Here is a 13,448-nt window from a genome sequence, read left to right as displayed (position 1 = left end):
TACAAAATGACAATCATAACCAAAAAAGGTTTGCCAAATCAAAGCTGAAAAGAGTCTTACATGTTGGACTCTTAAGTTCAAAAGCTCTTCAAAAGGTATTTATTAGGTGCAACAGACACTGCACTACAATGATCAGGCTATATCACTATGAAATTAATTTTGGGTAACAAATCTTTCATATAAAATGAGAGCACCCTTAAATTCTGATCAAAGACCAGTTAATCAATAAGATATATAATGCCTAAAATATATTACACATCCCATCAGCGAATAGACTTCCATAGAGAATAAAAATATATCTTGCACTGTTCTACACCATAGAACTTTACAAGCATTAATGTCCAAGATTTGCATTGACATTTTTTAATTGTTTAATAAAAAATTAAGTAGAAATATTGGCCTAAGAAAAGCCTATATAGTACTAATGCTACTAGCCTTTTAGGCTGCCTCACTTACAATTTTTTTTTTATAAGTAATTTAATCACATTGAAAAAGAGCAAAGGGCACAACCTTAATCCACATGAAGTATATAAGAAAATCCCCATTCCGTAGAAAAAGAAGAACAACGATTCAAAATGTTAGAAACACCAAGAAAAGAAAAAACTATTGAGTTGTTATCCAGGTGTAAAGGGAGTTGAATATAATTTTTTTCAGATCCAACATCAAAGTCTCTCTATCTTCAAAGCCTCGTGCATTCTGCTCTCTATAGATGCACCACATTAAACATTTTTGATAAATTAAAGGATTTCATTAAAAACCAATATGGGTACCCAAGCACACAGGAAGTATACAAGAGAAACACCTAAGCAAAAAAAGAAAAGAGATAAAAGAAGTCCTGAAACTAGAAATGTGAAAGACAATCATAAGAAACTATCCATTGAAACATGGCAAGGAAAAATAAGGCATTTCTTTCCCTCCAAATGCACCTCATCAAACAGAGTGGGATCATCTTCCACAAAGCTTCACTTTGAGGATTACCGATCTTTCTTCTCCAACAAACTAATAGATCTCTCACCCGAGGAGGCATGACCCACACTAAGCCACATAACCCAAAAATAGAGTACCATAAAGCACTAGTAATTTCACAATGGAATAAAAGATGGTCAACAGTTCCCCCCCACCCCCAACACACTTCTTACACATGCAACACCAATCAACTACAACGATTCTCCGCTTTCTTAAGTTGTCTACTGTAAGGATTTTACCTAAAGTGGCTGACCAAGCAAAGAAATCAACTCCCAAAGGAACCTTGTTTCGCCAAATACACCTCCAAGGGAAGGGATTATTGTCATAGGGGATTTAAGACATTATAGAACGATTTTACATCAAACAACCCTTTCTTGGAGGGGTTCCAATAAAGCTTGTCAACACCATCCTGTTCTAGTTTAATGGAATATGGCTGATCGAAAAACGAGGAGAAGAATTCAAACTCCCAATCATGTGTCATTCTAATAAAATTCTTGTTCCACTAAAGAGAGCCATTAGAGGACTTAAGATGAACTGCCACAGAAGCATCCCTAAGGCCAACAATGCTATACAACTCTGGAAATGCTGCCTTAAGGAGCCGCTCCCCACACCACACGTCATGCCAAAAACTAATCTTGGAGCCATCACCCACCTTGAATCTAGAAAATCTAGAGAACTCTCATCCTCTCCTAGTGAACTTCTAGAGACCCATCCCACAAGAGTCAAGACCCAAAGACCTCATTAGAGCACCACTCACCCCACTAACTGCCATCTTTAACGAGCACTACCCTTCTCCAGATAACCTCCTCTCTCTCATAGGCGTAACACTATAACCACTTCTCTTGAAGGGCTCAATTAAATATGTGCAAATTTCGAACCCCCAAACCCCTCTCTATGATCGGAGAACATACCTTGGGCCATCTCATCAAGTGGATTTTGACCTCTTCACCCATACCTCCCCACAAGAAATCTTGCTGCAGCTTTTCAATTCGATTGGCAATGCTAGCCGAGGTGGGAAACAATAACAAAAAGTAGGTAAGCAAATTAGACAAAGTGCTCTTGAGTAAGGTAATCCTACCCCATTTAGACAAGTACAGATGCTTCCAACCGGCCAAACAACACTCCACCTTCTCAATAATGCCATTCCAAATATGTTTGGCTTTAAAGAAGCACCCAAAGGAAGACCAAGGTACTTCAAAGGCAAAGACGAAACCTTGGACCTTCTATGCTATTGATCAAACCTACAGAAACCAATTCTGACTTAGCCAAATTGATCTTCAAGCCCGAGGCAACACCACATTAAACATAAGGGAGCCAACCTCTAAACTTCCAAAATGTCACGACAAATTCCTTATGATGCTTCAATCCACACAACAAGATACAAACATTTGTCTGGCTAACCCAACTTTAAGGGGAAAATATACTTAAGCCCCCTGAACTACCACCCGTTTTTGAGTTGGTTCCTATGAACTGCCAAGTGTGACATTTGAGTACACCAAATTACTTTTTTGTGTTAAAAACACCACTCTATCAGCGTTTTCATTAGAATGGATGGAATAGTGGTCACGTGACCACTTTTGCCAAAATCTTCCCAACATACCCCCACTTTTAACCCGTGAAATACCAAAATTACCCATCAATTCGTCACATGAGCCTAGGAGTTGTTTAATAGACTAAAAAGACAAAATCACCCTTAACAACGCAATTAACGGACGCAAATGCCCATTAACTATTTGTTGCAATTACTAATTTAGCCTGTAAAGATGAAGCATTAAAGCAAATCATTAAAATATTTTACCTAAGTCAAAATCTCCCTCCCTTATCTTAAGAACACCTTCAAAGGTTCTTTTGGAAAGATTGACCTAAGTCAAAATATCCCAAGTCTGAAGATGTTCAAAAGGCCCTTAAGAATGTAATTAATTTGTGTGTCCCATGTGGTCAATGTTACTATCCTTTGTCTGCTTTGAACTTTGTTGTGCACCGATGCTAATCCTTTGTCCTTAGCTTTGTCTTAACGATTTGTGTGTCCCATGTGCTCAATGTTCGTAGAAACACTGGTACCCATTCAAAAAGTGGTTGTCAACACTGATGAGTTGGTTGCTGACACTACTTTTTGCGTTTGAAGTGGACCTAAGTCAAACAAAAATTTATGTAACACCGCCTTACTTTTTTGTTTTGATGTTGCTGTCTTAATGTGGTCCCCTAGGGATGTGTCATTGTTAATTTATGATGGTGAAATAAGATATGCCAGTGTTAAATCCTTTGCATTTTAATATTGTTTTCATAAGATATGTCAATGTTAATGTGTTCCCCTGCGATATTGTTTACGGCTCAGTGTTAAATACTTTGCATTAGAATTATGGTTCTGTTTGGAATAAGATATTATTATTTGCATTTACATCCATATGCCTCCCATATTTGCAACTCACCCAACCCACAGCAATTCCCTAAAAAAGCATAAAACCCCTAAAAGTATGTCTCTCATAACTAAAGTGCAGCTTATACATATTATCGGATGCTACATTAGCATTAAGTAGATTTATATAATAAATAAAAATAAAGTGACAAATATTGATGTGACAAAAATTTAATAATTTTTTTTTTTTTTTTTTTTTTTTTTTTAAGGATGGCTGGAAGGCAACTTGTCTTTGTGGTGCATTATTGGGATAAGTTGAATAGGGGTTTTACGTGCACTTATGTTGAGGGTGAATTTGATGTGTATACACATGATCCGGACTTATTGTCCTTTTTTGAGATTGAACTGATCATAAAAAAATATGGATACAAGTCAAAGGACCTCATATATTACTTAGTGCCTAGTAGTAATTTCATCTGACCACAATGTCTCGGAAATGGTTGATATCCATAAAGGGACACCAATTATTGAGTTGTACCTTGTCTCATTTGATGAGTCTAAAAATATTGAAGTGAATGACTATAATAATGATGATGTTGAGGATGATGGTGTGCATGGGAGGATTGAGAGAGATGATCCATATTGGGATGAGGTGTATGAACTTTATTAATGAAATGACATTACTTATCAAAACAAGCTCCATTAAATGACTCACATCCTCAGAAGCTTCTGTCTGAAGCGATGCTTTGGTTTTGATTTTCAGCAAGAATCGATCCAAACGAAACCCTTTGCGTTTGAGGCCAGAACCGGACCCAACAAATCGGCCCAAAACATTCCCAAGAACCCGACCCATAGCCAAGTTGAAGTTGAGGAGCATCCTGGTCCACATATGCAAATTCGAATTCAAACGAGCTGGACCTCGTGTAGAGTAAACAGCATGCATCATCTTCTTACCCAGCGGACGACGATGTAAACCTTTGTCCAGCGGATCAAACGAAGAGCTCTCTGGCGCAGAACATACTGGAAGCGTGGCCTTCTCCATCGACCCATGCAGTTGCTCCTCCAGGTCAAAGCAATTCACCGCCAACCTCCCGTCTTCGACCACCCTACACTTTGATTCCGGAAATAGGTCCAACCCACGTAGTTCTTCATCCGGACCCCACAACCCAGCATGCTTGCCGTGAGAGACAACTTCCCCCCACACCACTGCCGCATACGATGGAGAAGACCCGCCCAACCGACTGGAAAAGACACCCCTTATCTGAGTCCCCTTCGATGAAGACGCCTCAGAGCCCATCGTCCGATCCTTATGACCGAGGAAAGTGATCATCATCCACAGTTCCCCCGCAACCCGAGCCCAGCCCCAACCTTCACGGCCTTCAGGGAGCCAAATAGCCCCTTTTCGACCACCCTTAATGAAGACTTCCACCTCTAGGTAGCGGCCGAACTTGTTCTCACCCCCTCAAACCATCAATACTCTCACATCCTCCCGAAAGTACTTGACGAAGTCCTTCGCTGAAACTTTCAAAGCCTCCTCGGTAGTAGCCAACAACCAAGTTGAACCTTGAAGACCCAAAAAAATGAACCCGCATAACCCCTTTCTCCTCTCCTCCATGCGCAGCTCCGGCACTTCAACTTTCGCTGAAAAGGAAAAACGTTTGGCTTCCACAGAGAAGCACTGCTCCATCTAATGCAAATTTGAAGAGCTAGAAGAGGAGACACCTTGGAACCATACCCACGAAACGAACTCTCGGTACCGCCAACCAAAACCCAGCACCAAGCGAGCTCGGAGAAGAACAAACAAAGACAACCCGACTGACTCACCCAGAAGAAACGAACCAAAAAAAACCTCTAGTGGGACGCGCCTTCATGCAACACCGCTAGCAGGGGAAGGAAGGAGCAAGCGTATGTATTGAGACTCCCCACTCAGTAAAAACTTCTTTGTGTAGAGACTCGCCACCTCAAAACTAATCATAGACAATGTAAATAAGAGAAAAAGCTCCATTAATTACGGCGATGTGTGGATCCCCAGACCCGGGCATCGTCTCTGGCGATGGGTTCTTGTGATCAGGCGGCCCTTTCGGCAAAAATGGCATCAAAGATAAGGATACAATGAAGAGTATAAGGATCGTTACCCCCCTTTGCTATGCTCTTCCCCCTCAGTGGGATATTGCCAAGCTCCTATTGTGCCCCGTGCAATCAAGACTTTATCTCCTAACTCTGAACTCATAACTCCTTGCTTTCAAACAAGGAGCTCAATGTGTTTTATTTCCTCATATGTTGTTTGCTTTCACAGAATAGCTAACAAACTATGTTTTTTTCTTGGGCTTTGTTAGTCTCAAGGTACTACTTACACAATAAGATTGTATGGACCTCCACAGTCACAACAATCACAGCCTAACGCTGCCAATGCTAGTGTGAGTAGTCCTATACCTACTTCTTCTTCTTTTTCCCTGTTTGTCCATTTAAGAATGGTATCATAAAGATCCAACTAAATATGAGTTGTTGTTTGTCTTCCCAGTTACAAGTGGCTTCTCAATCATAAGTAGTTGCTGCAGAAAAAATTGCAAATCCAAGAAAAGGGAAATTGAAGGCCACTACCAAGGGTGCAACAAATAGCACAATAGGGTCATCAAGAAGAACTGACATACAGTTTTTTTTTTTTTGTGTGTGTAAATGTTGGACAAATATGGTCATGAAGTTAAGAATGTAATCGTTTCGGTACTGTCATACAATTTTTTGTTGTTGGTACTGTCATATGATGGTTATGAAGTTAGGAATTGTAATCATTTTGGTACTGTCATACTGTTTTTTGAACTTTGGCAAGTGTCAATTTGTTGTGAATTTTAGGAAGTGTAATTTGATGGAATTTGTTTACAAAATGGAAATTGTTGTCTACATACTTTACTGTATATGACATTGATAATTGAATGGGAATTTATCAAGGTCGTGAGTGAAAATTTATTGTATAATTGAATGACAGTGGTCCAAATGACCTTGATTAATAATTGAGTGTCTTCCATATTCACCATATACATCACATTACATCAATGATACTACAACAAAAGGACAAACTATCACAACATTACAAAAGGAAGTTGCATAATGACAGTACAAGAAAAGTTCCAAACAAAATGACATTACAAAATTGGCCCATATTACACCATTTACTGACTTCACATACACCTTCATGGCAACATCATCCTACCAACAGTGTCATAACCTATCCCTCTTAGACTGCCACCACACATCAGCAAGAACAGAACACTTAAAATCAAACAAGAAGCAAATGCCATCCGAAAGTTGTATTCAAGGGCATGACATTTACTCTTTTCGAAATTTAAATGCATGCGATACTTAGCCAATTCCATGTCCATTGTGTTCTTGTACTTGGCAATTTCTGCATCAAAATATGACTCATGGTGCCTAGTTTCTGCATCGAGTGCCTCTTCCTTATCTCTCAACCTCTGCATCACCCTTCTACCATGCTCACGCATGGCCAAGTCAACCCAATCAAAAAAATTTACATGCACCATTATGTTGCAAATTAAGGAGAAGGGGTTACCAATTTTGGTAAAGTAATACAAAACATGCAGAAATTTGGTGAATTTTGACACAATTAAGAAAATTCCCAAAATCCCTAATTCCTAATTCCCAAATTTTGCAAAATCCCTAATTCTAAATTTCCAAATTTCTCGAAATCGCAAAATCCCTAATTCTAAAATTTCCAAATTCTCGAAATCCCTAATCCCAAATAATTCCTAATTCTCAAATTTCGCAAAATCCCTAATTTCAAAATTCCCAAAATTTGTAAAATCCCTAATTTTGACACAGCAATTAATCTTTACTTACCTTGTAGTTAACACAACCAAGAAATCTTCTACCATAATTGTTTCTAGTCCATGTGGTTCTCATTTGTGCTTCTAGGGCACAATGGCAAATATTTTTTTTTGGCCGACGTGGCTCTGCTTGCAGGAGAAGTCAAACTCGCTGCACTTCCACCGACATTGTCTTCTTTTCCTCCAACCACCATTGTATGCTTCGTCATCCATGCTACTTGAAAACTTTGACATTGTAGAAACTCGAAGAGGAAAACATTGAAGCTTCTTGTTGACCAAGTATGTAGGAACTTATCGAAGAGGGAAGAGAGTAGGGATTTAATGTGTAATAAAACTGTTCATGTGGATTTTTTTTAAACACTAAATATATCCGGTTAAAAATGGGGGTATGTTGGGAAGATTTTTTGGTCTTCCATTCATTCTAACATAGGACGCTGATGGAGTGGCCTTTTTTACACAAAATGGTAATTTGTTGCATCCAAATGTCATACTTGGCAATTCATGAGACCAACTCAAAAACGGGAGGTAGTTCAAGGGGCATAAGTATATTTCCAACAATTTTAAATTTCAAATTGCAATACCTTACCTAACAATCTTAGAACCCACCAACTTCATTTCAAAATCCAAACTACTTGTAACCTAGCATAATACATAGGTGGTACTTGTACTATGGGAAAAGACGGAAATGGTACCTCCGTCCATTTTTCCGTCCAAAACTAACGGATTTCCACGTCAGTGACACGTGGCACCATTAAAATTGTGACACGTGGCTGCCATTTTTTTTTTATTATAAGGCTTTTTTTTAAAAAAAAAAAAAAAAAAAAAATGTAGGGGTGGCCGAGCCACCCCCATTGTCTGGGGGTGGTTCGGCCACCCCCAATGGCCAAAACATTTTTTTTTCACTTTGACCCTTGGGGGTGGCCGAACCTCCCCCTAATGGCGATGGGGGTGGCTGAGCCACTCCCTTGGCCAAAATGGGGGTGGCCGGCCACCCCCAAGTGGCCCAACATTTTTTTTTAAAAAAATAATATATATATATATATATATATATATATATATATATATATATATATATATATATATATAGCTGTCACATGTCGCTGACGTGGAAATTTATTAGTTTTGGACGGAAAAATAGACGGAAGTACCATCTCCGTCTTTCCCATAGCACAGGTACCACCTATGAAAAAAAAGGAAAACTGAGGGAGCAAAAAATAAAAGTTTTAAACCACAGGAGGCAAAAAGGTATTTAACCACATTACATGTTATCCAAATGCTCAAAAAAGCCATACTAACTAGAAAGAAGCATCTAATGTACAACAATGTACTCCAAATTAACTAAACGAGAAGGCATCTTATAAAATCACCATCTCCTTCAATCCTCGAAATATGACATCTCTCTCTTTTTTCTTTTGCTAAAACTTGCCTCTTAAGAGCATTTTCCTTTTGGGAAAAATAGAAGCTACTACCTGGAATTTTGCTTGATTTTCAATCATCCCCCTTGGTTTCTAATTTTTTAAATAAAAAAACCTTTGCACTTCAGTTATTTTTCAATCAGAAACTTTTTTTCTTTTTATTCAATCTCATTAAAAGGCGCAATCCTAGTACATAGTAAGTATACAAGGGAAACCCTAAACCAGGAAAAAATATGAACAAAAGTTCAAAAAATCTGCATGACAAAATATTATGTGAATGGCTGAGTTTAGCCTTGAGTTCTGTCTATTATAAAGACTTTACATGAATGCTATACATGGAAAAAATAAAGTCCCGCATGATTCTAGCCCTCTACGTACAAACCATAATCGGTCAAATATATATACGCCAACTATACAAAATAAGAGATGGAGAAATAAGGAAAGAATAAGGAAAGAAATAATGAACAATTATGGACAGCTGTGCTGTCCATTGACACTGCAAAGCTAGAAAAAAGCAAGCTATGATGTGCTAATAACCAAGTATATAAAGTGTTGAACATAATCCTTCACAGCTCTATCACCGAAGTCTCTACATCTTCAAAGTTCCGAGCATTCCACTCTTTCCAAAGGCACCACATTAACATAACGAAGCCAACCTCCATGCTTCCACAATATTGCCACACCATACCTAACCTACCCAACTCACCAACAAATCTCTCACCCTTCTAGGTATAACCCAATAAACACCAAACAGATTAAGGATATAGCTCATAAATCTCTAGCCTTCACAATGAATCAAAAGATGATCAATGGACTCCCCACTCTTCTTACACATGCAACACCACTCCACCACCGCAACATTCCTCGTTCTCAAATTATCTAGTGTCAATATTTTCCCTAAAGCCGCGAACCAAACAAAAAACGCCAACCTCCAAGGAACCATGTGAAAGCACGTGAAATCTCAATTATACCCCTCAATGATTATGCCAAAAAAGAAAGAAGGAACAATTCCTCCAATGGTTTTTCTCAGCATAACTGTGTCCACATCTTCAATTGAACCAATGGGATTGAACAGGCACACAATATGACGAAAGTAGATGACTATCCAAAGAAATAATCATAAAAGTAAACATTCCTTTATTCTTTTCAGAAAGCAGCAATTATTGCTGAGGGAAATGGTAAAATGGGATTGGTAGAGACTCACAGTGTGCTTCCCATCTAGATAGTCCAGATCATCGCGCAATGTGAAATAGAACTGACAAAAAAATAAAAGCAATCATGAGCACATCAATCATGAGCACATTCCTTTTTGCGTTTTTTATGATATTACTCTTACTTATCAAACAAAAAAAAAAAAAAATAGTAAAGTCTAATTCTACACAAGCTGCAGAGATCACCCTAAATGCTTCCTCATCGTCGTGAAGATATATACTGGAAAAGAATGATCAATACTGTTTAGCAAATAAAACATTCCCATACCTGAGAAGCGTTAAGATTTTCTCCGGCACTGGCCATGGCAACAGTGCCCGTCTTAGAATGCTTTAAGTCAAGATGAATCTCATCACTGAAAAAGCGAGCTTGATCACCATATAGAAATCTGAAAGGAGAATTAGTGAGGAACAAGTAAGTTCAGTTATGTAGGAACTAAAGTTTACTTATCATCGAAGATACCAAGAAATAGACTATAGTGACTGACAACCCAAGTTGTCTCACAATAAAGCACAGTCACATGAAATTACAAGCAAACAGCCATCAGCATAGAGAATTTCTGGAACACTTTAGGTATATAGCATGGGAAACTGTTATAGACATCACTTCTAGACTTAAGAGAGATGTTCATACTTGTAGATTGAATCGCCACCTGACCCTGTTCCAGTCGGGTCACCTGTCTGTGCTGTAAAATCCTTCTGAACTGCGTGAAATAGGCACCCATTATAGTATTTGGTCCTGCAAAACGAGGGAAACAAATATGACACTAAATAAAAATTACAAAATCGTATACCTGAAGCGCATAAAAAACGTTCATCCTGCTCAGAAAATAAATTTCATATAGCCACAGTTTCTTAGATAGAAAAAAGAATATTCATCAAAATACTTACGGAAGCTCAAATTAATGATATAAAAGCTACAACACTAGTCAAAACGAACAAAGTCCAAGAGAGTAAGCAATCCATGGAGAAAGAATTATTCTTAAAAATCTGCAAGCACCGAGCCTATTAGCCACGCGCCAGCTAAAAAGATACTAATGAGCACTTGTACTTTTTTTAGTAAAAAAAAAAGTAATTTTTTCCCCAAAGGGAAGGGGGAGGGGTGATTCTAATTAATGTCATCCGCTTCACGGGCATAGTCCTGAGCCATCGAGCTACCCTTGGGTCAAGACTTACTAATTCCAACAAGTACCTGTCCCACAAAATCTGAGAGAACAAGCAAGATAGAGTATGTAACAAATACCTGAAACACGTAGCACCATTAGCCTTAAAAGCAATGGCACCATCGACAATAGAACCGTGTTCTTGTACTCCTATAACCCACTAAACATAGGTTGTCAAACTCAAAATATATATATATATATATATATATATTCAAGAAAGACCTTTCACTCTTAAAACCCATTAAGTCAATGGCGCAACACAAAGGGACTCGAGCAAGGATAGTCATAGCTCATCAGAAAATAGCTGTTTGGTTACTGGGAAAGTGTCAGGAAAACAGACTTTTCCTTCCACAGTAACTAAACGGAGATTAGGGGAAGGATAAATAGCTCACTTGCAAAGCTTCAAGAAGTTCTTGGAGGTCAAGGGGCACTTGTCAGTGTGCAAATCCACCACAATGTCCCCTAAGCTCGTCGCGATCAGCACCGACATCCTCTATGCTACAACACTCTCAGCTAGCTATAAATCGCTGCGATTTGCTTTGCTGCCGAAAAACATTCTAAGAATCAGAAAAATAAAAGCAACCTCAAAAAAACTAGAACTCCAAGATTGCCTGACCAGCGCAACATGCTAATGAGCCAATCACACAACTCCAACCACAACCTATGCTTAGTCTTCCCCTTTGCAAAGACTCGAATTAACCATAAATTCAATGAAATCCTCGACATGCGTAGGGTCGTATTTTAAGTACCTGCGATAAACCCTAAGCGAGGTCTCGATTGGCACACCCTTCTGGCTCACGAACACGAGGTAGGGTTCACAAATCCCATGGTGCTGAGCCACTTGGAGCGAGCAGAGGCCTTGGTCCAAGGTGCGCCGGGTTCGGGTGAGGAGCTTCAGATTCGTTTAGATTTGAATTTTTTAAGGTCGTTTCTTCCTATAGATAGTGTAGGAGCAAAGTAGATTTCCAAACTTTTTTTTTTTTTTTTTTTAACAAAATTACTTTTTTTTTCATATAAAAAAAATTTCACAATAGATTCCCTTTCACAATAAATTCCCTTACATTTCTTTATATCAATTAAATATTATTTTTTTATTCTTATTTTATTCTTTTTCTCTCTTTCTTATATCAATTAAATATACTTCTTTATATTAAAATAATATATAGGGAATGAATAGTAAACATGTATACATAGGAAATTACTATTCATTCTCAACTCCCTCATCTAATATAGGGCACCTGCTGTGAGAGGTTTTTTGACGTTTTTCATGAATTTTTTTCTTAAATATAGGAAAATGAATCAATATAGGGTAACTGTTGCTAGTGCTCTAACAGCATCATCACCATTCTTCCTTAAAACCTTTTTTTTTAATGGTAAATATATAATAAATCCCTAAGTCGACGCGCGATTTGAAAATGGTCTCTCACTTTTTAATTTTAAACATTTACTCCTTAAGTTTTTCATGTTTTTAAATTAAGTCTTTCCGTCCATTTTCCATCCAATTTTGTTGATTCCATTTGGCTTAGTCACCGTTTGGCCACGTCAACATCAACAACTAAGCCTAAAAACGACGTATTTCAATACTTTCTTATTTTTTTAATAATTTTATTTTTAAAAAAATATTATTAAATTATTATTAAAAATTTTTTTTAAAAAAAAAAAAAAAGGAACTAGCCATTTTATAGCCATCGTTTCCTCAATCACAGAAATCGGAAACGTTGGTTTAACTCAAGAAATCTAAGAACTCTCATAAACAAGAATGACTATTTTTCATGAATCAATATAGATTGAAAAGCAATAACAAAACTGTTTTGCAATCATAAAGGCAAGGGTTTTGCAATCTCAAGACCATGCAATCATCATACATATCAAGAAAAACCTAAAAGCATCAAGAACAAACCATGGTTTTTGGAAAAGAATTTATCAAAACCCTAAGAACGTATTTAGCTATGCATAATTCAAACTAATCTAAGCATGTAATATAAGAAAAACAATAAAGAAACAAGCTAGAAATGAATTAAAAACACTAGATTAAAAGTATAAAATTTGAATTAACAAAAAGAAATGAAAAGGAAAGACAAAACTTAAGCTAGAAATGGAAAGACAATAAGAAAAACTAAAGAAAAGCATTATAGAGACTAGGTTACGCTCTCTAGAATTTTTGGATTCCAGAGTTGTCTCAAAAAGAAAAGGAAACAAACACTAGAAATAAGAAAAGATTGCTAAAAATAAATTAGAAAAAAAATTGCATCAAATTAAATCAAAGCTTTATTGAAAAAAAGGAATTAAAATGACTTACAAAATTAAAATAAACTACTCTAAGCTCTCTGAAAAATGTAAATGAAAATGTTGCATCAAAAGATTGCAACTAAAAAATAAAAGAACATTAATTATAAAAACTCTCTCTCTCTCTCTCTCTCTGCTCTTCTCTATTTATAGAGAATTTGATGTATCAAAATCTCTCAAACAATTGAAGAGCGTCAATATCTCATTTCAATCGC

At 37.4% G+C, this 13,448-nt stretch overlaps 1 protein-coding gene across 1 annotated transcript in view; it reads right to left on the bottom strand.

Moving 5' to 3' along the window:
- The window catches only part of LOC133875202 (peptidyl-prolyl cis-trans isomerase CYP59-like), a 36,112-nt gene extending 24,248 nt beyond the window's left edge, over positions 1-11,864 (bottom strand). Inside the window, exons 1-5 of the mRNA XM_062313245.1 lie at positions 11,697-11,864; positions 11,340-11,489; positions 10,419-10,523; positions 10,056-10,173; positions 9,781-9,831 (exon numbers count right to left, since the gene is read on the bottom strand). Of these exons, the coding sequence (XP_062169229.1) occupies positions 9,781-9,831; positions 10,056-10,173; positions 10,419-10,523; positions 11,340-11,437 (372 nt within the window). The 5' untranslated portion in view covers positions 11,438-11,489; positions 11,697-11,864. The remainder of the gene's footprint in view (positions 1-9,780; positions 9,832-10,055; positions 10,174-10,418; positions 10,524-11,339; positions 11,490-11,696) is intronic.
- Between the last annotated feature and the right edge of the window lie 1,584 nt (positions 11,865-13,448).

Source organism: Alnus glutinosa, chromosome 8 (genome assembly GCF_958979055.1).
Source record: "Alnus glutinosa chromosome 8, dhAlnGlut1.1, whole genome shotgun sequence".
Lineage (NCBI taxonomy): Eukaryota > Viridiplantae > Streptophyta > Magnoliopsida > Fagales > Betulaceae > Alnus > Alnus glutinosa.
The sequence above is the reverse complement of the archived record's forward strand: the minus strand, read 5'-3'. Positions and strand labels throughout refer to the sequence as shown.